A 22,482-nucleotide genomic window follows, 5' to 3' on the forward strand; every position below is an offset into this window, starting at 1 on the left:
GCCTTTTTGCCCTCTTGGGGCTTTCACTCCTTAAGTGGCTTTCGACCCTCGAGTGGCATATCCTCGCGGTCAGGGGAGGCCAAGAGCCGAGCGCCTTCGGGGGCTTAGGAGGAGACAGGCAGATGCCCTCGTCGTGGCTGACCTCTTCTCCTGACCCCGTGTTCTTTAATTTCGGAGTCACGACCCTGCTGGGTTTCCTTATTGGGCTCATTGATCTTGCCCTCGAGCCCCGCCGGCCCTGAAGGGGCTCCATTCCTCGGCCTTGGTGAACTTGTGTCCATTAAAACTCCATCCTTTCGGGGTGGGAGCGGTAGCTGCCGAGGCTTCTCTCCCACTTGGCCTGGGACTCGACCCAGGTTCCCCTAAACCCTCAGGTGGAGTGACCAGAGTTCCCACAGGGACTTGGGGAATGTGGCGGGACTCGGCCATGTGGCAAAGCCGGCGCCGGCTGCGGAGCTCGGAGGGGAGCCGAAGGTGGCGCCCTCCTCCTCAGCAGCCCGGGCTCCTGGGTCCGAGGGGTCAGCACCGAGAATCGTGGAGCGACGGCCTCGCCGACCTGCGTCCGGGTTTGGGGAGCTCGTCTGTTTCTGCGCTAACGGGCTGGGGGCCCTTGACTATTCCCTGACTGCTGGGGACCCAGGAGCGCTCTGCGCGCCTGCCCCAAAGCGCACCACGGCCTTGCGCTCGGGCCGCGGCCCCGGGAGTGGGAGGGTCTGGGGGCTCCAACCCACCCTGTAAAAGACTTTCGTTGGACAGAGAAGAAGGCGGAAGAGGGAACTTGAAATTTGCAGGAGCCGGGTTTGGGGCGAGATGTAGAGACTAGGTTGTTGGAAACCCATCTGTGCTTGGTCGGGGTGCGTTTGGAGAGGGAAGGCAAAAGCGACTCTTACCAGGAACTTGGAGTGGAGCAAGATCCCGGAAGATTTTCGTTTGGGGTTTTGTGTGTTTGTTTGCATTGCGGTTTTGTTTTGTTTTGTTTGCGGGGTAGGGCTTGCGAGATCGAGTTGGGAGGTTGAGGCGATTCCCTTCGACCCGGGGCTAGCTCGGATGATAGAGGGTAGGCAGGGAGGAGCAGGGTCGCAGCGCCCTGCGCACCTCACTCGGCTGCGCTTGCTTTCCCGCAGACCCGCTGCGCGCTGTGCCCCCAGGATGGCTCTGCGGCGGCCAGGTGAGGCCGGACCCCAGGGCAAGATGTGCTATCCTCCTGAGAGGCTCCAGGGAGGCGCCCAACACCTGGACGCCTACTACACGCCTTTCCCGCCCTATGGCCACTATGCGAACATGCTAACCGCTGCGGAGGAAGATTTCCAACCTTTCCCGCAGCTGGAGGCCGCCGTGACTGCATCCCACGCGATGCCCCCCTTTGCCTTCCGGCCCGCGCCTCTCTTGCTGAGCACCAGCCTGGCTCTGCAGAGGGAGCCGCTCTACGACCTGCCCTGCTACAGCAAGCTGCCACCGTGGTCCCCAATTCCCCACCTCCCCAGAGAGGTGCCGCACTTCCTCAACAGCAGCCGCGAGTATGCAGGCGCCACCGGTGAAGACTTGGGCCATACTGGTGGCCGAAGTGACACTGGCCAGTGCTGTGGGCCTGAAATTTTAATGCCGCCGCCGGCTGTAAATGCTTCCCTGTTCCCTGAGGGGGTGAAGGCCTCCCAGTTATTATCTTGCTCCCCCAGCAAGCGGTCTGAGGAGGGCTCCAAACCCCTGAACCAACAAGGGAAGTCATCTCACCGCTACCACTTCACCCAGGAGGACCTGCACTTAGTTCTGTTCGGGGTCATTCCCAGCCTGGATCACTCAGCCCCTCTGCACCACGCGGTTTCCGGTTTCCTGGTCCCCACGGACAGCTCTGGTAAAGGTGGTCACGTCGGGCAGGAGTCGGGTTGGATGGGAATAGAGGTGGGAGGAGTGGGGAAGGAGCACTTCAAGGTGGATCTGAGACGGCTCAAGTCCAGCTGGGAAGTGTAGATATTTCCCATCAGGATGGAGCCCTCACTTCTGAGGCTGTACTTGCTTTAATGCTTGATTCCTAAGGTTGGCTTTAGTGGAGGAGGGAGAAGAGAGACATGGCTCACATAGTGGATGTCAGCTGGGATCAGATTCTACCGGGATAATGCAAGGTAGCTCCACTAGAGCCTCACGCAATTCATACTGGGAGTCCCAGTTTAGCCATCTATCTCCACCATATTCAAAATCAGCATTATCTCTGCTTCTCAAGTTCTTTAAATTTGCAAAACGGGGTTAATTACATAACCTTGCAGGGGCTGTTCTGAGTCTCAAAGGAGAAATTTTATGTGTGAAAGGAGCAGGAAAAATATAAAGGATAAATCAACATTAAACTGAGGATAATGGTTACCTCTAAGAAGCAGGGAGGGAAACACCTTATGAAAAATAAAATCTTAACCCCTTTTCTAGGATCTGATTCTCTTTGTCGAACTCTGGATAAAGACTCCCTTCAACTACCAGAAGGTAAGCAGGGCCTCTGGCTTGGATTTCTGTCCGGATGTAATGCAGTCAGTTGCCTCATTGGCTTTCCTGCCTCGGGCTTTTCCCCTAGGTCTCTGCCTCAAGCAGACGATGTTTGGTGAGGTGCGGCATTTTGGTGTATTCTGCAGTAGCCTTGTTGCCAAAGGAGTCAGATTTGGACCCTTTCAAGGTAAAGTGGTCAACGCCAGTGAAGTCAAGACCTATGGAGACAATTCTCTGATGTGGGAGGTAAATAAATATGCTTCTGGTGGGTTGACAAAGTGGGAAATGAAGCCAGTGGAGAACAGTGTCGGCTTCTGGCCCCCTGGGAGGGGGTCACTCTGCTTCTGTGCTGCCTGTTTTACAGTATAAAGAGAAGGGAAGAGGGGCACCTGGGTGGCTCAGTTGGTTGAGCTTCTGATTTCCACTCAGGTCATGATCTCACGGTTTGTGGGTTCAAGCCCCTGCATCGGTGCAGAGCCTGCTTCGGATCCTCTGCCCCCTCTCTCTACCCCTCCGCAGCTCGTGTTCTCACTTTCTCTCTCTCTCTCTCTCTCTCTCTCTCTCAATATAAATAAATAAACTTAAAAAAAAGAGAGAGAAGGAAAGGCAGATATTCACTCCATTAAGATAGCACCTCTAAGTGAATTCTTTGTGTTTCCTGATGCCTTAAATCGTTTTAATCTGTGAAGATTATCAATGGAATATACATATTGAACAGTTAATATTTATCTTTGTTTATGGGCAAAACCAAAAAACATTTATGGCTTAAATGTTATACAGTGCTGCTGAGAATATGCCAAAGAGAATAAAAACAAATTTTTAAATTTGATATCATCTGCCTATGAAATTAGCTATGGGTTTTTAAAAACTGATACTCTTGACTGTGTTTGGGGCATGCTGGTCAGACTCCAGTTAGAATATATCAGGTACCTCCCCTTGACCCTGAATTCCTACTTCTAGGAATATAGGGCAGGAGTGTAATCTGAAATTCAGACCCTGTGGAAGATGTTAATCACAAGGTTGCTGATAATAACAAAACGTTGGAGACTGTGGAATTGCCAACAGCAGAGAAAGAATTACATGCATGACAACCAGGTTGGGAAAAAGCACAAAACTAATTGGTTGTCTTTAAGTTGGGAATTAAATGCAAACTTCTCTAGTTCCCCTTTTCTCTGCTTATGGAATTAAGATACTATAGAAATTTGGAAATTAAAGTGATAAAAGTAAGAACCTTTAAGAATGTCACAGCACCGATAGAGATAAGCTAATACATCTATTTGGGCTTAATAATGTTAATAATAAGTATATTCAGTGGACTGAAGCATGAGATTTGGTAATAAGTAATGTTATAGGTTAGGCACAAAGAAAAAGCGCATTTTAAACTTTACGTTTCATTTTTTTTAGATCTTCGAAGATGGTCATTTGAGCCACTTCATAGATGGAAAAGGAGGTGCGGGGAACTGGATGGCCTACGTCAACTGCGCCCGTTTCCCCAAGGAGCAGAACCTGGTTGCGGTGCAGTGTCAGGGGCAGATATTTTACGAGAGCTGCAAGGATATCTGCCAGAACCAAGAGCTCCTTGTGTGGTATGGAGACTGCTACGAAAAGTTTTTGGACATTCCCATGAGCCTTCAGGTCACAGAGCAGGGGAAGCCGGTGCCTGGGCCCTCTGAAGGTGAGTGCACACCTCGGCCTTTCCCAGCACACCTTTGCCTTTCCCAGTGAGGCTCTTCTAGTAGAAAGACTTGGCACATGAACCACACCCTCCTGCAGCATCCCCGCTGACTTGCGGGGCACCCCCTTCGCAGAGGCTACTGCAGGGGAGACTAAACTGAGGATGTCTCTAACCAGGGGGACACTACCCAGCGAAAGGAAAATGCCCTTATCTTTCCACAGCTGCTGAGGCTACTAATATTCACAAGGAAACCTTTTCTTCTTCCCCATCACCTCCTCTCAGAGGAAAAAGTAAATAAAGGCCAAATAAAATACATGGATGCAACTTCTTCCCTAGGTGAGCCAGTTTCTGATTCATCTCTGCTCAGGCTAACACAGCTGATGACTCCATCAAAGCTCTTAGAGCAGTGTTTTTCAAGTAGGGGTTGCAGTATCTTAATGTGGGAAATCAATTTAGTGGTTTAGACCATCTTTAAAGAAAAAAAAAGAATTAGAATAGAGTAGAATAGAAAATATTGATGTGAATCTCAAGTATTGTTTGGTGAAGTTTGATTGATTACAAGTGGAGATGTGTGGTATACTGAGTCTCAAATATAAAATATATTTCCTACTGTGGATCTTCGTCCCCTTGGAGAAGCATTGGGTTAGACTCTCACTCTCAGATTTTAATGTGGGTGTTGACTATCTGGGGATCTTGGAAAGATGCAGATTCTCATTCAGGGCTGGGACAACCTAAGATTCTGCATTTCTATCAAGCTTCCTGGGGAGGCTGATGCTGTTGGCCCCTGGACCACATGAGAAGGTTGAGGAGCCAGAGAACCACCAACCCACTGTCTGGGAATGAGCCTCTGGGATTTGCAAATTCTCTGGGTGATTTTTACATACACAAAAGCTTGGGAATCCCTATCTGGTGGGTGGGATGAGTTAAATGCAAAATGTATGTAATAGGGTGGAAGACCACCTTATTATGTTATAATAAGTGTGATAAGTAACAGAAAAAAAGAAGTAAATTTGCATTCATCACACAATACAGTGATTGTATGCGTGCACATCTCCCTTGCAAACATAGACCCTTTGGTGCAGGAAATAATCCTCAACACCTTCATATCCCTTTCTCCTGGATCTTAGTGTGTATTGAAGGGAAGCAGAAGACATTAGGACTTAATGCAGGGAAAGCTGCTTAGAGGTGGAAGGAAATATGGGGTGTGTTAGGCTGGGAGAGGGAAGGAAATTTGGCTTTGGGGAATAGGGAAGCCAGGGGGAAGGACACGCTCACTGGGATTAGGAAGTGAATAATGAACAGGCTCTTGTTTCGAGAGTCCAAATTATGAGGGCCTCTCGGAATCAGTTGGGTAAACCATCTATCTTCTGCTACCCCAATGAGCGGATAGTGTGGGGGGTAAAGTCGGGGGGTGGTGGTGAGATGGTGGGACTCTCTAAAGTCCATGGACCTCACACTTATCTCATACTTATGGATTCTTTTTGGTCACTTCCAAAATGTACGGATTGTTTTTGAAATAAAACTGAAAAATACATTTGAGAAAAATACACATGCTCAATCAAGATACAATCATCTTTTTGAAAAAGTATTTAACACTATTATTGGCTATTACAATGATCATAACTTTTGATTACTCAGTAATACTCTTCTGGAAATTTGTCTTCAGAAAATGGTCCAGAAGGACAAGGTTTGCGCAGGAAGGTTTTTACAATGGAACCATCCCTATTAATGAAAAATCACAAACAACCTAAATGTTCAATAGTAGAGTAATTGTTATGTAAATGGTGATATATTAACATATAGAATAATATGCAGAAATCAGCAATCCCCATCTGGTGATAAGGAACAGGGAAGGATGAGGGCTTATGGTAGTAAATGGGGTTAAAATAATATATATTTGGGAGAGTGTATGGAAGGAAATTGGTAAACAGCTTAATTTGTTGGAAAGAATTATGGATGAACTAATTTGTTTTCTGTTAATGAATGGGTTTTGAATAGGATTAAAAAGGAAAGAAAAATCGAAATTCTTCTGTCCTGTCAAAGAACTTTTACTCGAAGGCTTTTGGCGAGGAATGGTGGGAACTTCCTTCCCCCATTAACGTCTTGAGTGGGAGGGAAGAGTCTGGACCCTATGTGGGCGGGTTATTTGAGTATGCAAGCCTGTGGAGTGTGTGTTTTGGGGGATGGAGGTGTGGAATGTGAAGACAGCTCTTAATTGTTACCAAACTCTAAACTGTGTGGAGGGGCAGAAAGTAGCATTGTCGAGACTGGAAAACCCCTTGGCTAAAAAGAGGAGTTGACTGAGGTTGGGGAGTGGGGGTGGGGAGGATGAAGAAGGAAAGGGAACAGGATGAAGTTATCAGGTTAAGTTAAGTTTCCAAAGACCTGAGCAGAAAATGCAGACAGGTGAGCCCTAATTAGTTAGCAAAGGTGGAGTCTCATTTTTGCCTAAGTGGTTGTTCTCATGCAGACTCCCTATCGAACCATTATTCTGAATTTCGCTGTGCTCTAGTGCTTTGATTTGTAAAGGTCACTGATCCAGTCTTGTAGACCCTCTCTTCCCACCGGAGGAAGCAGGAAGGCCAGGCCATTCTGACCAATGAAAATTCTAGTGCTGAGCTAAAACCATCCCAGCAAGGGACTTCTGAGAGTATTAGCACCTCAATGAAAGTGATAGACATGCCAGGCAGTGGACCATCCTGGGGATGGCGGTTGCCTTCCTGGTTATTTACTTAATGAATGGTTTATTTCCTTAGCCACCTGTTAAACGTGCCTGGGAGGTAGTTGTCAACTAACAAAGCCCCTGATGGATAGCTTCCCTGCTGTCCTGATGCTAAGAAGATTTCCATCTACAGACTCCTGCATATACTTATTCCTGGCCCTTCTCTCTTTCTCTCTGGGGCCAGACAATGAGGTCTCAGTGATGCATTCACAGTCAAAGCCACTTGATCCTCTGGAATCCAGAGTGTCCTCAGCAGGGAGGCTTTTGTAGGTGGCCCCTGTCTCCCCTTCTCCCCCCAACACATAGACACCCCTGGACCTGGGACCTCCCTTGCTAGAGTCGGCTGAACCCTCTCTAACCTCTCTCCCCCTCCCTTCATTGATAAAAACAGATTTACCTTTCTGGATCTTGTGTATCACTCAGTGATAGTATCGCTCTTTGGTAAGAACTCAATAAATGATAGGATTAAATTAATCATCATGGTAACCCTATAAATACAAGGGAAGGCAAGATATTGTCAGCCTTACTCCATACATGTTGGTTCTAGCTCTGGAATCTTTTCCAAAGGTTCAGAGAAGTAAACTGTGAGCTAAACAAATGCCTAAGACTTCATAAAAGGGGCCAAATGGAGCAGCTCTTGTGAAGCCTAGGAAGTAAGCAATTGGTGTCCATCATGGCCTGAGGTGAACTGCTTTGAACTTAGAGCTTGGGCTGATCTGAAAGGGACACAATAGGTATGTTTTGGTATATTAACCCAGCCTTGTAACACGTGCCAGTCAGAAGTGGCTTCAAGAACTGTGGTTCCGAGGGGCACCTGAGTGGCTCAGTCGGTTAAGTGTCCGACTTCAGCTCAGGTCATGATCTCATAGTTCATGAGTTCAAGCCCCGAATCAGGCTCTGTGCTGACAGCTCAGAGCCTGGAGCATGCTTCACATTCTGTCTTCCTCTCTCCTTGCCCCTCCCATGCTCAAGCTCTGTCTCTCTTTAAAAAATAAATAAACGCTAAAAAAAGTAAAAAATAAAAAGAACTTTTGGATTGAACTGCTCTTAAATAGGGCTGGAGGCAGGGCTAAATTAATAGCCTGGAGAAACATAGCAAAGCCTGGAAAACATGAAGACTTCGAACCCTAATCGAACTGATTGGAAAGTAATTAAACATACGTGTATACACATATGTATTTCTTTAAGGAATAAGAGTTCATTGTTTAGGTATGACAACGACAATACGGTTACTACTTTTTAAAAGTATTATATTTTAAAGATTGCAGTTTGAGGCATTTATGAACCAAATGATAATTAGTATTGAAATAGTCACGGAGGGAAGTGATCTAAATGAAAACAAAATTGGCTATAAGTTGATCGTTGTCAAAGCTTGGTGTTGAGTGCATGGGGGATTGTTAGTGCATTATTTTGATTTAGTATATGTTTAAATTATTCTGTAATAAAAGGTTTTTTTAAAAATCCTGTTGGAGAGGGCCGCCTGGGTGGCCGAGTCAGTTAAGTGTCTGACTTCAGCTCAGGTCATGATCTCATGGTTCATGAGTTCAATCCTCACATCGGGTTCTATGCTGACAGGTCAGAGCCTGGAGACTGCTTCGGATTCTGTGTCTCCCTCGCTCTCTGCCCCTCCCCCACTCACGTTATATGTGTGTGTGTGTGTGTGTGTGTGTCTCTCTCAAAAATAAATAAACATGAAAAAACATTTTTTTTTTTAATCCTGCTAGAGGAAATAAGAATGAGGGAAGGTAGCTGACAAAGCCCCTGGCACTTATCCTCCTGTGTTTTACAGAGTCTGCAGAAGGCTACAGATGTGAAAGATGTGGAAAAGTATTTACCTACAAATATTACAGAGATAAGCACCTCAAATACACCCCTTGTGTGGACAAGGGTGACAGGAAATTTCCCTGCTCTCTCTGCACACGATCCTTCGAGAAGCGGGACCGGCTCCGGATCCATGTCCTTCACGTTCATGAGAAGCACCGGCCTCACAAGGTAAGAAGTAGGGTGACGAATGATGGGTGGCCCGTTACTCACATTGCTTTCCTGCTCCTTTCTCAAACCCCTGAAGACACAGTGAGGGTCCCCTGGATGTGAGTTGCTGGGACACCGTGCTTGATGATGTAGGGTCTATGAAGAAAGGGACGGTGCCGTGGAGGGGCACACAGGAGCTACCGCGTCACAGTGCTAGAATGGATGCATGAGGTTGAGAGGACACAAAGGAAGGGTGTCCACTTCTACCTGGAGACGTGGGTTATGAAAGGCCTCACAGAAGAGGTGGCCTTGAGCCTAGTCTAGAAGGACAATGGGATGTCTGATTTATGTCAGAGGCAGAGGTGGTTGAGGAGGGGGAGAGGGTCGAGATGTTCCGAGCAAGAAGGAGCCTGGCATGTGCTTTTAGATCACTGTACGTTGTTCTATCATCTGTGCAGGCATATTGACCATTGTAGATAAGGATGAGGCAGAGGCATGGCCCAAAGAATGGAAGGCATCTGTGGCATGCCAAGGATTTTGTCAGGAAGAAAAGCAACAATGGCCATAGGGAGCCATTTTCTGCTATTCCGGATATCTGGTTGCTCTGCCGGACTTGGTGAAAAAAGGTGCATGCACCATTGAGCCTGTTTAGAAGAAAGGATGGGACTTAGTGCAGACAGACATGGGTGTGGCTCCCAGCCCTGTCGAACTGGCTGATGAGGCTACCACCCGAGCGACCCCAGAGTCCCAGTTCTGTTCACTTGAAAAGCGAGAGTAATCTTCATAAAATTGCCCGTATCTTCCCCCACTGGTGGATCTTATCTGTTCACGGCTAAGCTTGCAGGGAAATCCCAGTCACTATATTACTTACTCCTAGAAAGTTTGAGGAGTTTTACAATAATCGTGTCATTTTGCTCATCAAAAGACATTTAACACAATTAGTTTTCAACAACCCCTTGGTGGTCCAGATCTACAAAGATCTCCACACCAACCCAGTCCCCTCCAAATACCACTTCCCACAGAAAAGCACATACTTACCAGAATTCTAAGAACATTTGAAGTATAAGACAGTGAGATTACTGGGGTGCCTGGGTGGCTTAGTTGGTTAAGCGGCTGACTCTTGAGTTCAGCTCAGGTCATGATCTCAAGGTTCATTAGTTCAAGCCCATGTCAGGCTCTGCGCTGGCAGCACAGAGCCTGCTTGGGATTCTCTCTCTCTCTCTCTCTCTCTCTCTGCCCCTCCTCCCCTTCTCATGCTCGTTCATGCTCTCTCTCAAAATAAACATTTTAAAAAGTGATAAATTTATTTCCAGTTTTTACTGTTTAACGTGGGAAAAGAAAGTATGTTTGGTAAATATATTTTGGACAAAACAAAAGCCTCCTGATATGCTATGACCCAAGTTAAGACATTTAAGGTGTAATGTTTTTCTCTACGTGTATATGTACATTTATGTATTTTTAGCATACTTGGGGATATTCTGAGGCTAGTTTTCTGACTTAACACAACATCATGAGTCATTTATAAACATAGTAATGGCTGCATCAGTATATATTAGATGGATGTGCTATCATTGATTTAACCAATCTTCTGCTTTGTGATTTTTTTCCCCCCAGTGTTGCTGTGGTGAACAATATTATATACAAATCATTCTCTCTGTTATCCATGTCTGATGATTTCTTTGGGATAGATTCCTAGAAGTAGAAAAACTGGGTCAAAGGGTGTATACAATTTGAAGGCTCTTGAATCGAGGCACTAAACTGTCTTCCAGAGAATGTGTCGATTTGTAGTCCCGCCCGGGGTGGGGGCTTGTGTGTGTAGCAGGCAGCACCAGGTCTCCTGCAATGCTACTGTCCTTCTTTACATTGTCATTATGATAGACGGAAACGGTATCTTGCTTTACTTTGCATTTTAATTAATGTGGTCTAAATGTTTAAACTATATTTTATTGGCACATTGTATTTGTCTTGTGATTTATCAATTTATGTCCTTGGAAAAGATTTCTATTGCTACATGTTGTAGTAATAATGTTTTACAAGCTATATTGTATCAATTCCGGGTTGGAGTTTTTTCACATCTTTATGTTCCTGAAATTGGAGTGTGTTCAACAAGTGACGATATGCCACCATCCCAATTGGTGGCATTTTCCTTGTTAGCACAAAAAGTAATGGTGGATCTTACAGCTGATGAGATACACCATTTAGGCCGTTTGTCAGATTTGCTGCAGCTACAAGACCAGGGGGTGTTGGTTAACAAAGGAGAAGCTGTCGGATTTGTTTTTGTTTTCCACTAAAAAGAATCGAAGAAAAGGTTATCAGAGCTCGATCAAGATATTTCTGCTAGAAAGTTGGCTAGGTCATTTGCTTAAACTCTGAGGACGGTGTTGGTCTTGAGTCGGGGTTTGAGTGGAGAAGCTGTACTCAGATGCTGCCATCTTTTTTTTTTTTAATGTTTATTTTTGAGAGAGGTGTGTGTGTGTGTGTGTGTGTGTGTGTGTGTGTGTGTGCGCGCGCACGCGCGCGCCCGTGTGCATGAGGAGAGGGACAGAGAGAGGGAGATAGGATCTGATCTGAAGTCTCTGTGCTGAGAGCAGAGAGCTGATGTGGGGCTTGAATTCATGAATGTGAGATCATGATCTGAGCCAAAGTCAGTTGCTTAACCGATTGAGCCACCCAGGTACCACAGGTGCTGCCATCTTTGAGACTGAGGGACCGTAGACCAGGCTGTCAGTGGATGACAGAGACGAGAAAGAAGGCATGGAGGCTGGTCAGAGTGAAGTGAGGAGTTGGGTTTTATGGTAGAGTGGAGAAAGAATCATTTTTTAAACTGGCAATAGAAGAGGATGAGTCCTGTGTCCTCAGTGTTCCCACAATTCTTCTTTAGTGATCTTCTCTTTGCAAACTCTCCCTGAGTGGTCTTGTCTCTTTTATTATGACTAAGTAGCATTTCACTTTGGATGTTGATCCCTGGCCAAGAGCTCTGACCTGAGCTCATGAAGCATGTATCTAGCTGCATTCTAAGTATCTCAACCTGAATTTCTCATGGCACTCCTTTTCTTATTTTTACTGGTAAGCATTTTTTAATGCTTTTTTTAGTTTTCTTTATTTTATATACTTAAGTAGAGAAGACTTTTAAAATCTACCCCAGGGGCGCCTGGGTGGCTCAGTCGGTTAAGCGTCCGACTTCGGCTCAGGTCATGATCTCGCGGTCGGTGGGTTCGAGCCCCGCGTCAGGCTCTGGGCTGACAGCTCAGAGCCTGGAGCCTGTTTCAGATTCTGTGTCTCCCTCTCTCTGACCCTCCCCCGTTCATGCTCTGTCTCTCTCTGTCTCAAAAATAAAAAATAAAACGTTAAAAAAAAAAAGGTAGTAAATTTGAAAAACATTTCTTTAAAAAAAAAATAATAATAATATAAATAAAATCTACCCCAAACATATCCTCTCTCCTGTGTGTGCACATAAGCACACCTGAGGAGCAGGGTGTGGAGGCAAAATATGTTCCTTTACCTGGTTCGGGATCCTGGAAAAGATTCAGCAGGTGTCATGAGGGTCAAGAGCACAGAGAAACGACATGAACCTTTGACAGCAGGTGAACACATGCTGCATCACATGCTTTCACTGGACTCCCAAACTGGTACTTTTTTTGTAGGTACAATGTGTCTCAGACCACCTGCCACCTGTTTTGCCATCTGGGGCTCCATAATCATCACCACACCCACTAGTTTTTTAGCTCCTTGTCTCTAGCAAAGTGTCGAGCACATAGTAGGTACTCCATAAATACTTGTTGAATTAAGTGGAGTGGTGCCCATCAAGAAAAGCAGGAGACAAAGGGTCCAAGTTTAACTGACTTGCTCTGGTCACACAGCTACTTGTTGACAGAACAGGACTAATTCATGCTTCTCTTCCTGTTCACTTCCCACCTTGTACATCTGAAGCAGCTGACAGCCAGAGACTTTAGAGGAATTATGGAAAGCCACAGCATTGAGCAGGCTCTGGACCAGAACTCATGCTTCCAGATTCTTCTGGTGTAGCCCTGGGTTGTCTTTCTACTACTTTAATTAGACCCCTCAGCCTTAGTCTACTTGATCCTCTGGCTACAGACATATGCAAGATAAATAGAATATTTTACCTCTTACTCCCAGATAAACATAATGGTAAAATGAAGACGTGATTTTTAACTGCATGTTTCTTTTACACCTTAGTGTTCTACGTGTGGGAAATGTTTCTCTCAGTCTTCCAGCCTAAACAAACACACGAGAGTCCACTCTGGAGACAGACCATACCAGTGTGTATACTGCACAAAGGTAAATGGAATCTTCTTCCAAGGGATCTGCCTTGAGCCCTGTTTGGATGGATGTTCATGGCTAAGAACTTGAAGCATAAAGCCTGGCTTATAAGGAGTTCTTGGTTAGTCCATTATCAGCCCAAACCCCATTTCCATCCCTAAATATGTTCCAGTTTGCTTAAGATGATCAGACACGATCTCCTACTGCCAAGTCGGCATTTGGGTCACGTGTAATGAAACACACCCTGCAGGGTTGTCTGGATTCAGTCGGTAGAACATACGACTCTTGATGTTTGAGTCGGAGTTCAAGCCCCACGTTGGATGTAGAGATTATTTAAATAAATAAACTTAAAAAAACCTTTTTTTTAAAGAAATACACCCCTGATTTACAGACAGCCCTGATGATTGCAGACACAATTACATAATATTGAAGAGCACAAACTCCTCTATCTTTCTAGAGCAACATTGCTGAAATGGAATCTAATGTACATCATACAGAATATTGAATGATTAAAATGAAGACACAAATATGTAAATATGTAGTTAGGAGTTGCTGGAATAGAAACAATGGTTTGACCATGCTTTAGACATTATATCAAAATATCTCATGTCCTGTTTTGATGATAAACATCTGTGCTGCCCAATGCTTAGTGAGCCATTAACCATATGTGGCTATTTAATTTAATAAAAACGAAATAAAATGGAAAGTTCAGTAATTTGGTTGCACTATGCACATTTCAAGTGCTCAATAGACCCATGTGGCTGCTGACCACCAAATTGGATAGCACGGACACAACATTTCCATCATTGCAGCAAGTCCTATTGCATAGGAATAGATTGATTCTGTCATCGGTTTTATATAATAAAGCCATAAAAGGAATATAGGCTGTCTTAGGGGGACGTCTCAACCTCCCACAGAAGAATAAAACATTGAGCGCACCAGACTTGGGGAAACCTACTGCCAAAGAAATTGTGGGTCAATAGAATGGTCATAATCAACATGGCGAAATGAGGCTGAGCCAGAAGTCGACCATGTGGAGCCGGCACAAACTGAAGGAAGGTGACCATGGATTTGTGTGAAAAAAGCAGCCTCTCCTGAGGAATAAATTCTGTCCAGGATATCCAGAGCAAGGTCAGAATAACTCCACAACGCATTCTGTTTCTGGAGTTCTTACTCTGATCCCTACCTTGTAACTTCTAACTAACCTGGTATTGAGAGATGTTCTGAAAGGGAACTAAATATTTGGCCTCCCAGTTGACACATTAGATTTCAGTTACTTAAGCTGATGAAGACTGACCATGTGTGGGTGTTCAGGCAGGTACAGCTTATGAACCTGACTAGGCAGTGACGCAACTGCACATGTGCCCAGACACCCCGTTGTCCAGTGCTTCTCTCTCAGCCCCCAAATCCGGGGTCACCAGTTTAACCAGTGTTTTATACCACAGTCAAAGAACCCCAAAATGAAGTCATTATGACTCTAATATACTACTTGAAGGTGACAAGTAGTACTGAAATGAATGAGGGAAAGAACAGAAGTGGCCAAGAAAAGATACGTAAACACAGCAAAGTACTTGGGAATCTAAAATGTGACAACCATTCTGAAAAAATTTGGCAGTTTCACTAAAAACTAAACTTGGTAACTGCCATACAACCCAGCAATTGTCCTCCTGGTCACTTACCTTAGACATGAAGGTTTATATCTTTACACAAAAACCTGTGCACAAATGCTTGTAGCAGCTTTACTCATGAGAACCCACACCGGAAACAACCCAGATGTCCTTCAACGGGTAAGTGATTGAACAGACTGGGCACATCCACACCAGGGAGAGCTACCCGGCAATAGAAACAGCATGAGCTGTTGTCCACACACCAGCCTCAAAAATGGAGAACAGTTAGCGGTTGTTACGGCTTAAAAGAAAAAAGTGGGAGTGAGAGGGATCAGTATGGCCCTAAAAGGGCAACGTGAGGGGTCGTCATGATAAAATTGTTCTGGTCTTCACTATCAACATCAGAATCCTGGTTGTGATACTGTACCGTAGTTCTCCAAGAGGTACCACTGAGGGAAACTCTGTAAAGGGTACACAGAATCTCTAATATTTCTTAAGACTGCCTGTGAGTAAACAATCACCTCAAAAAGTTTTAAGTTTACAAAAAGAAGACACTGGGGTGCCTGGCTGGCTCAGTCCGTGGAGCGTGCGACTCTTGGTTGTGGGGTTATAAATTCAAGCCTTGTGTTGGGTGGAGAGATTTCCTAAAAATCTTTAAAAAAAAGAAGAAACCAATAAGATACTGCTTTATGCAAGACCGTGGCCAATACGAACTACTCCTCTAATGCACGTTCTCTTGGTGTGGTCCTGGGTCCACCTGCATTGGAATTGCTTGTTTATACGCAGGGTCCTGAGCCTCATGTCTGTCATGTCCTTTTGTTACTAAGACCCGCTACTGTTGACGAGGAGTGCTCTATAGCCTTAAAACCCAGATTCATCTATTGGAGAACTAAGGATCAGTGACGTTGAAGTTAACCCCTTTGTCTAGTTGGCTGTGCAGGTGATGGAAGTTTACTTTTTCTTCTGCTGTCTGTTCTCTGCAGAGGTTCACTGCCTCCAGCATCCTTCGCACGCATATCAGGCAGCACTCAGGGGAGAAGCCCTTCAAATGCAAGTACTGTGGTAAATCTTTTGCATCCCACGCGGCCCATGACAGCCACGTCCGTCGCTCGCACAAGGAAGATGAGGGCTGCTCCTGCAGCATCTGTGGAAAAACCTTCCAGGATCAAGAAGCGTTCTACTCCCACACGAAGCTTCACGAAGGCTACTAGCCCTCAGTATGGGGACAATGTAAAAACTAAATGCTAGGATTCTGTCTTTGTTTTCCTTGCTTACGGGTGTGTCGTACGAACAGATGATAGTTTTACTAAGATGAGAAGCAGAAAAATGGAACCGGCCAAAAAGCTGATTTCACCAGCTTTCACAGAAATGTTCTTCACAATTTTTAACAAAAATGGAATTTTGGTGAATTTACCTAAAAGTAGTGAACGCTGACTATTCATAGAGAGCTTCAGCGTCTGGAAACTCAACACAAACCCTGAGGGAGGGACTGGAGTAGAGTTTGATTTTTGTGATGAAAAAGACCTTTTCTCTATTCGTTTTAGACCCCCAGTTGTCACGTCTGTGGCCATCACCTGGTCTATTCTTCATAGAATAAATTCTTTAAAAGTCCATTCAACTCTGAGCTTCCTTAGTATTGTAACTGTTTGGACATAGATTAGTCTGCCATCTTTCTTGTATTTATTTTAAGCCCTTAGTTCCCACCCTCCCCCCATCACATGACAAATGCAGGTTAATTTGTTCAGCACCACACAGAATTACTACGGACACAGAAGTTACGTATTCACGCCATCGTCTGTGAGCTTTGTAATTGGGGAAGAAAAATTATTGCCAAATGAGAAAAGACTTAAAAATTGCAAAAGACTAAAAACTTAAGTGTTTTTATACTGCTCTAGTTTCAAACCTGATTTCATTCCTGATGATGGCACAAGCGGAATTTTTTTCAGGCCTAATTAATTAGCCGGTTCATACTCTATTTAGAATGTAGAAAGAAGAGGCCCACCGAAAAGAAAAATGTGCTGTATCAGCTATCACGAGGCTGATGCAAGCCTTGGGGAATGTCTTCTAATATGTGAGCGACCACAAACTGATTGCACGTGGGTAATATTAGCCAACATTTGTAAATGAGCATGAACCCTGGGAAATGGTACTGAGCTCGCCATTTATGGATAAGGAAATCGAAGCCGAGGGTAAGGAGGTGATGCAGCGGTAGCCTCCAAGGGACAAAGCCAGGTGGGCCCAGCTCCGCCACTCAGCCTCTTACCAAACCAGCATGCTCCATTATGAATCCTGCTCAGGACACAGCGTTTTCCCATCAACTAACCCATTCCTCCCCAAATTAGAGCAAACAGCACCACACTTTTAAATATTCTACATGGAACATTCGAGACCAGAATAAAAGTGTTTCGTAGGCGACCAGAGCTACTAAGCTAGAATGTCACATCCCCAGCCATGGTGGTATTGACCGTCTAGGATTTTCCTTCACCTTTTATCCATGGTCCACAGCTCTCAAAATGGAGCAAATTCAATATAGAACAGATGCCCCATCCAGAGGGAGGCTCCCAGCTGTAGCAGAGTCCTTTGAGAAAGAGATGTAGTGCAGGTGGAAAAGCAGTGACAGATTTTCCTCTGGGGAATCCTTTGCTGCCTTGACTAGGTCTTGGTAATTTATCCTAATGGGAATGTGCCCTGTTGTTTTAGGACTGTTTTAGTTCATGTTAATTAAGTCAGAACAATGGTCTTTTGAAAAGACTGGGACTCATCCTGTAATTAGGCAGCCTTTCCTTGACTGCTAGTTCATTTTAAAATCAAACGGGTAAAAGCAAGACATCAGGAACTCAGTGATGTGGATTTTTTTCACTAGTTGAATAATTCAAATTAAGTACTTTGTTCTTTGGGCAAGCATGGTAGCAAAGAAAGGTGTGGGGTTTTTTTGTTTTTTGTTTTTTGCTTTTTTTGTGTGTTTTTGTTTTCTCTTTTTCTAACAGGGCATGCAAAATAATATAATATTTGGGAGCAAGCAGGCTTAATCTGACCTACTTCCACAAAGTTTGGGTCATCCTGATTGTGTTACATACCTCAATTTTTTGTTCGGAAAATGCAGTCAGTTCACAACATCCTTCTTTAATAATTACCTTAAGCTCTTTTGTGTTTATTTAAAATGTGTATCCTATCTATTTTTTTTTTAAAGTAAGCTTTGCACCCAACATGGGGCTTGAACTCACCACCCTGAGGGAGAACAAGAGTCACATGCTCTACCGACTAGCTGGCCAGACGCCCTGAAATGTGTATCTCATCTATTTTTAAAGATAATTTGAGTCAGCTTATAGCGATAATTTTTAAATTTTTTTTTCAACGTTTATTTATTTTTTTTGGGACAGAGAGAGACAGCATGAATGGGGGAGGGGCAGAGAGAGGGAAACACAGAACCGGAAACAGGCTCCAGGCTCTGAGCCATCAGCCCAGAGCCTGACGCGGGGCTCGAACTCACGGACCGCGAGATCGTGACCTGGCTGAAGTCGTACGCTTAACCGACTGCGCCACCCAGGCGCCCCATATAACGATAATTTTTAAAAGACTAGGACAGTCAGAGTAGAAGACTAGCCATTACATAAAAGTAGAATGAAATGAAAGCTCGGCACAGATACAGCTACACTGACTGGATATTGGCTGGACATAGCACACAGGATACAGATTTTGGAGGTGGACAAACTTGTATTTGTTTACCGTGTTCTCATTTAATTCATTTAATTTCTGAGGCTTAACATTCTCCTCTGTAAAATAATGTCATAGTTATATTGTAGGGTGGTGTTGAGAAGATTGAATAAAAGGAGGTGACTCTCATTATGGGCGATACTTAATAAATCTATTTCCTTTTTCTTGTAAGTCAGGCAAACGGGAGATGGAATTCTGCAAATTTCATTGTTGATAGACAGCCTTTCCTTCAGTGGGTCTCAAAACGTGTGATTCCTGAAGGCGCAGTGTCAACATCACCTGGGGACTGGTTAGAAAGGCAGATTCCCTAGCCCTACCCAGTGTCTAGGGAATCAGGACTTCTGGGGGTGGGGCCCAGCAATCCATATTAAAGTTTGAGAACCGTGGCTGCATTTGATTTCTCTTCCTAGTCCCTGCAGCACGGCAGTGGGTAAAACTGAGTCGCTGGGTGACTTGGCAAAACCACAAATGCTGTTCACGAAGAGAACGCAGATGGCAGGCACAACAGCAGTCTTCCTTGGGAAAATGGGTGCCAACGCAACCCTGTTGGAAATGTGGAACTTTCTGCAGCTATGACCTGACGATGGAATGTAGAAAGCCTCTCATGACTCATCTCCCCTTTGCCTGACTGACAAGAGAAAGGAAATAGATTCTCTGGCTGTATTTCTTTTCCCAATCTAAGTCAGATGATAAATATCTGTTCATTCATTAGAGTTTTTTAAAAAATGTATAAGAAAGGGCATCTGAACTCTGGAAAAATAATGAGGCTCAAAGTAAAGTGGAATTCATGATATTGATGAGGCTCTTAATGGGCCCTCAGGGTGTCCTTCTAGGACTGGGAGAAGTTGCCAGTTGCAATGAACAAAGCCATCAAAACGGACAGATGCTTGGGACCTCCGTGAGGCCTGCGGTAAGCAAGGCATTGTAGCCATAAAGTCATAGCTCCATTTGTACCCAAGTAGTGCCGGGCACGTTGGGGGTTGGAGGAACTGCCATTCACAATATGTTAGACATAAGATCACAATTACTGTCCCAGAACATCTACTATCGGTGAGTCTAATTTTGACATCACAGGTCGCACAGTATTTCATTCATGGTAGTTTTAAGTACTTTGAGAGTTACTTATGACTTTTTAGGGGCAGTAGTTGCACCGAACTCTGATTTCTTGGACCCTACCCAAAGGTCAGGAGAACAAATGTCTACACCGAATTACTTCAATAGAAACGTGTAACTAGAGGAGCACCTGGCTGGCTCAGTTGGTGGAGTGTGCAGCTCTTGATCTCGGGGTTGTAGTTTTGAGCTGCACATTGGGTATAGAGATTACTTAAAAACAAAATCTTAGGGGCGCCTGGGTGGCTCAGTTGGTTAAGCATCCGACTTTGGCTCAGGTCATGGTCTCGCGGTCTGTCGGTTCGAGCCCACGTCAGGCTCTGCGCTGACAGCTCAGAGTCTGGAGCCTGCTTCAGATTCTGTGTCTCCCTCTCTCTCTGTCCCTCCCCTGTTCATGCTCTGTCTCTCTCTCTCAGAAATAAATAAACATTAAAAACAAAATCTTAAAGGAGCACCTGGGTGGCTCAGTCAGTTGAGCATCTGACTCTTGATTTTGGCTCAGGTCATGATCCCAGGGTTGTGAGATCAAAGCTCCTCGTGTTGGGCTCTGTGCTGAGCATGCAGCCTGCTTGAAATTCTCTCTCTTCCTCTACACCTGTCCCCATTCGTGCATGCACGCACTCGCACTCTTTTTCTCAATAAAATCGTTTTAAAAAAAGAAAAACTTTTTTCAAATTTTATTTTATTTTTATTTACATTTGAGATGGAGGGGCAGAGAGCGAGGGAGAGAGTCCCAAACATGCTCCTGGTTGTCAGCTCAGAGCCCGGTGCAGAGCTCAAACTCACAAACCATGACCTGAAACCAAAAGTCTGACTCTTCCCTGACTGAGCCACCCAAGCTCCCCAAGAAAAGAAACATTTAACTAGAACATCATTTCACAGAGCTTTTTCATTGATTGACCTCCAACAAAATAGAATGACCAGAATTTTTAAGGAAGAATAGTGTTAATAATATAAAATAGAGGTAAACTTCTCCCTCCTTGATAATCTCTTCATAGAGTATGGGAATCTCACAGAAAACAATAGTTTTCTGTATTATTGTAAGAGGTTATACAAGAAATAACAAGTGCATGAAACTCATTTATTGTTGCAAAGAATTTTTACTTTATTGCTTTGCTGACTTAAAGTGACGGGTAAAATATGGCATTTTGAAATGAGATATTTAGCACTTATTGCCGCTAATGTAGAGAACGTTCAGGGAGAAGATTGTGGTTTTATTTTTGCATCTGTTCTCAGAGTAAAATATGCTTTCACGGTCACTTTTTCATCCTAAGTTATCTCGAGATTTTTGTGATCTCCTATATTAAAAAGTGGGGTAAATTGTGTGTGTGTGTGTGTGTGTGTGTGTGTGTGTGTGTGTGTGTGTGTGTTAACGAGTAAATTCTATCTATACGTTTGTGAAATTGGATTTGGATTTCTTTCTAACGTGGTACCTTTAGTTGAAAGCAGTTTGCTGTCAAGAAAATATATCAAAGGCATTGAAATGCCATCCGTGATTTTTACAAACTTTAAAAATGCTAGTGCTCTTCCACTTGCTTCCACAGTATGTTCTACTTGACATACATCTGTATCAATTATTTTTAAAATGCTAAGAAAAATAATAGGTAAACTTTTAGAACCAAATATGTGACCTTTCCTCATTCGTAACCAGTTAGACGCTGCAGACAACTCAGAAGGCACACACAGTCCCCCCCACGTCACTTGGAGCTTGTTTTTGACAATAGCAGATGTTTCCTTTGCAAAGGTTTTCTCAGCCTCTGGTTGTTGCAAGACTGGGAGTACCTGAACCGGGGAAGGTGAGTAGGAGTCCTTCCTCTTGGTGAATTCCACTCTTGTGGGTTATCGGATTTAAAGGTGCTGGAGCTAAATTCTTCAATACGAGTGGCGCCTGGGTGGCTCAGTCGGTTGAGCGTCCGACTTTGGCTCAGGTCATGATCTCGCAGTCTGCGAGTTCGAGCCCTGCGTTGGGCTCTGTGCTGACAGCTCAGAGTCTGGAGTCTGCTTGGGATTCTGTGTCTCCCTCTCTCTGACCCTCCCCTGTTCATGCTCTGTCTCTCCCTCTCTCAAAAATAAATAAACATTAAAGAAAATTTTTAAAATAAATAAATTCTTCAATATGATTTTGAAACTGTACCCCTAAAACTGGGCAGTGTGTCTCGTTTCTAAAGGTTCTCCCTCAGAGGAAAGCTGCTATCTCGGTTTCCCATTCTTAAATACCAAACCCCTTCAGCCACAAATGTGCCCCTGGGCAAGCCCAAGGCAGGTCTATTCCCATAATAGGAGGGCCTGGAATCTTCCCAGGTGATTAGGAGCCTAGGGCTGGGCAGTCAAGAGCAGGCAGTGAAATGGGATTCCAGTCTTTTCCATTTGCCAAATGGGAGGGTTGAAGGGACTGGAAAGGCCAGTGCTGAAGATAGTAATCAAATACAAAAACCAAAGCCCCTTTGGGCTATCCTCAGCTCTGGGAGCTTGGGGGCCCAGGGGAGTTTGGAGGCAGAAGACCCTTGAGCGTGGCTGCCAGGAATGGATACAAATTAGAAAGGTCCTTCCTCCTTCACTAGTTACCAGGGCATCTACATACATTTTATTTTTCAAGGAGTGGCAGGATTTGAGAGGGAAGGAAAATACATATGAAGAAATGGGTGTATATAATCTGTATTACTTGAATAACAAATACGAAATGTCAAGAAATACTAAAAAATGGAGGTCTGTGTGTAAATGATATTACAGAAATACTTCAGTGCAGGGGCGCCTGGGTGGCTCAGTCGGTTAAGCGTCCGACCTTGGCTCAGGTCATGATCTCACGGTCTGTGAGCTCGAGCCCTGCATCGGGCTCTGTGCTGAAAGCTCAGAGCCTGGAGCCTGCTTCCGATTCTGTGGATTCTGTGTCTCCCTCTCTCTGACCCTCCCCCGTTCATGCTCTGTCTCTGTCT

At 44.6% G+C, this 22,482-nt stretch overlaps 1 protein-coding gene across 1 annotated transcript; it reads left to right on the forward strand.

Annotated features, from left to right (window-relative positions):
- Positions 1 to 1,149: 1,149 nt before the first annotated feature.
- Positions 1,150 to 15,936, forward strand: PRDM14 (PR/SET domain 14). The gene is made up of 7 exons (XM_040487852.1): positions 1,150 to 1,852; positions 2,416 to 2,469; positions 2,558 to 2,715; positions 3,874 to 4,144; positions 8,656 to 8,858; positions 13,035 to 13,136; positions 15,709 to 15,936. The coding sequence occupies exons 1-7, from the start codon at positions 1,150 to 1,152 to the stop codon at positions 15,934 to 15,936; spliced, it is 1,719 nt and encodes a 572-aa protein (XP_040343786.1).
- The last annotated feature ends 6,546 nt before the right edge of the window (positions 15,937 to 22,482 follow it).

Source organism: Herpailurus yagouaroundi, unplaced genomic scaffold (genome assembly GCF_014898765.1).
Source record: "Herpailurus yagouaroundi ecotype Mexico unplaced genomic scaffold, PumYag 165, whole genome shotgun sequence".
Taxonomy (NCBI): Eukaryota; Metazoa; Chordata; class Mammalia; order Carnivora; family Felidae; genus Herpailurus; species Herpailurus yagouaroundi.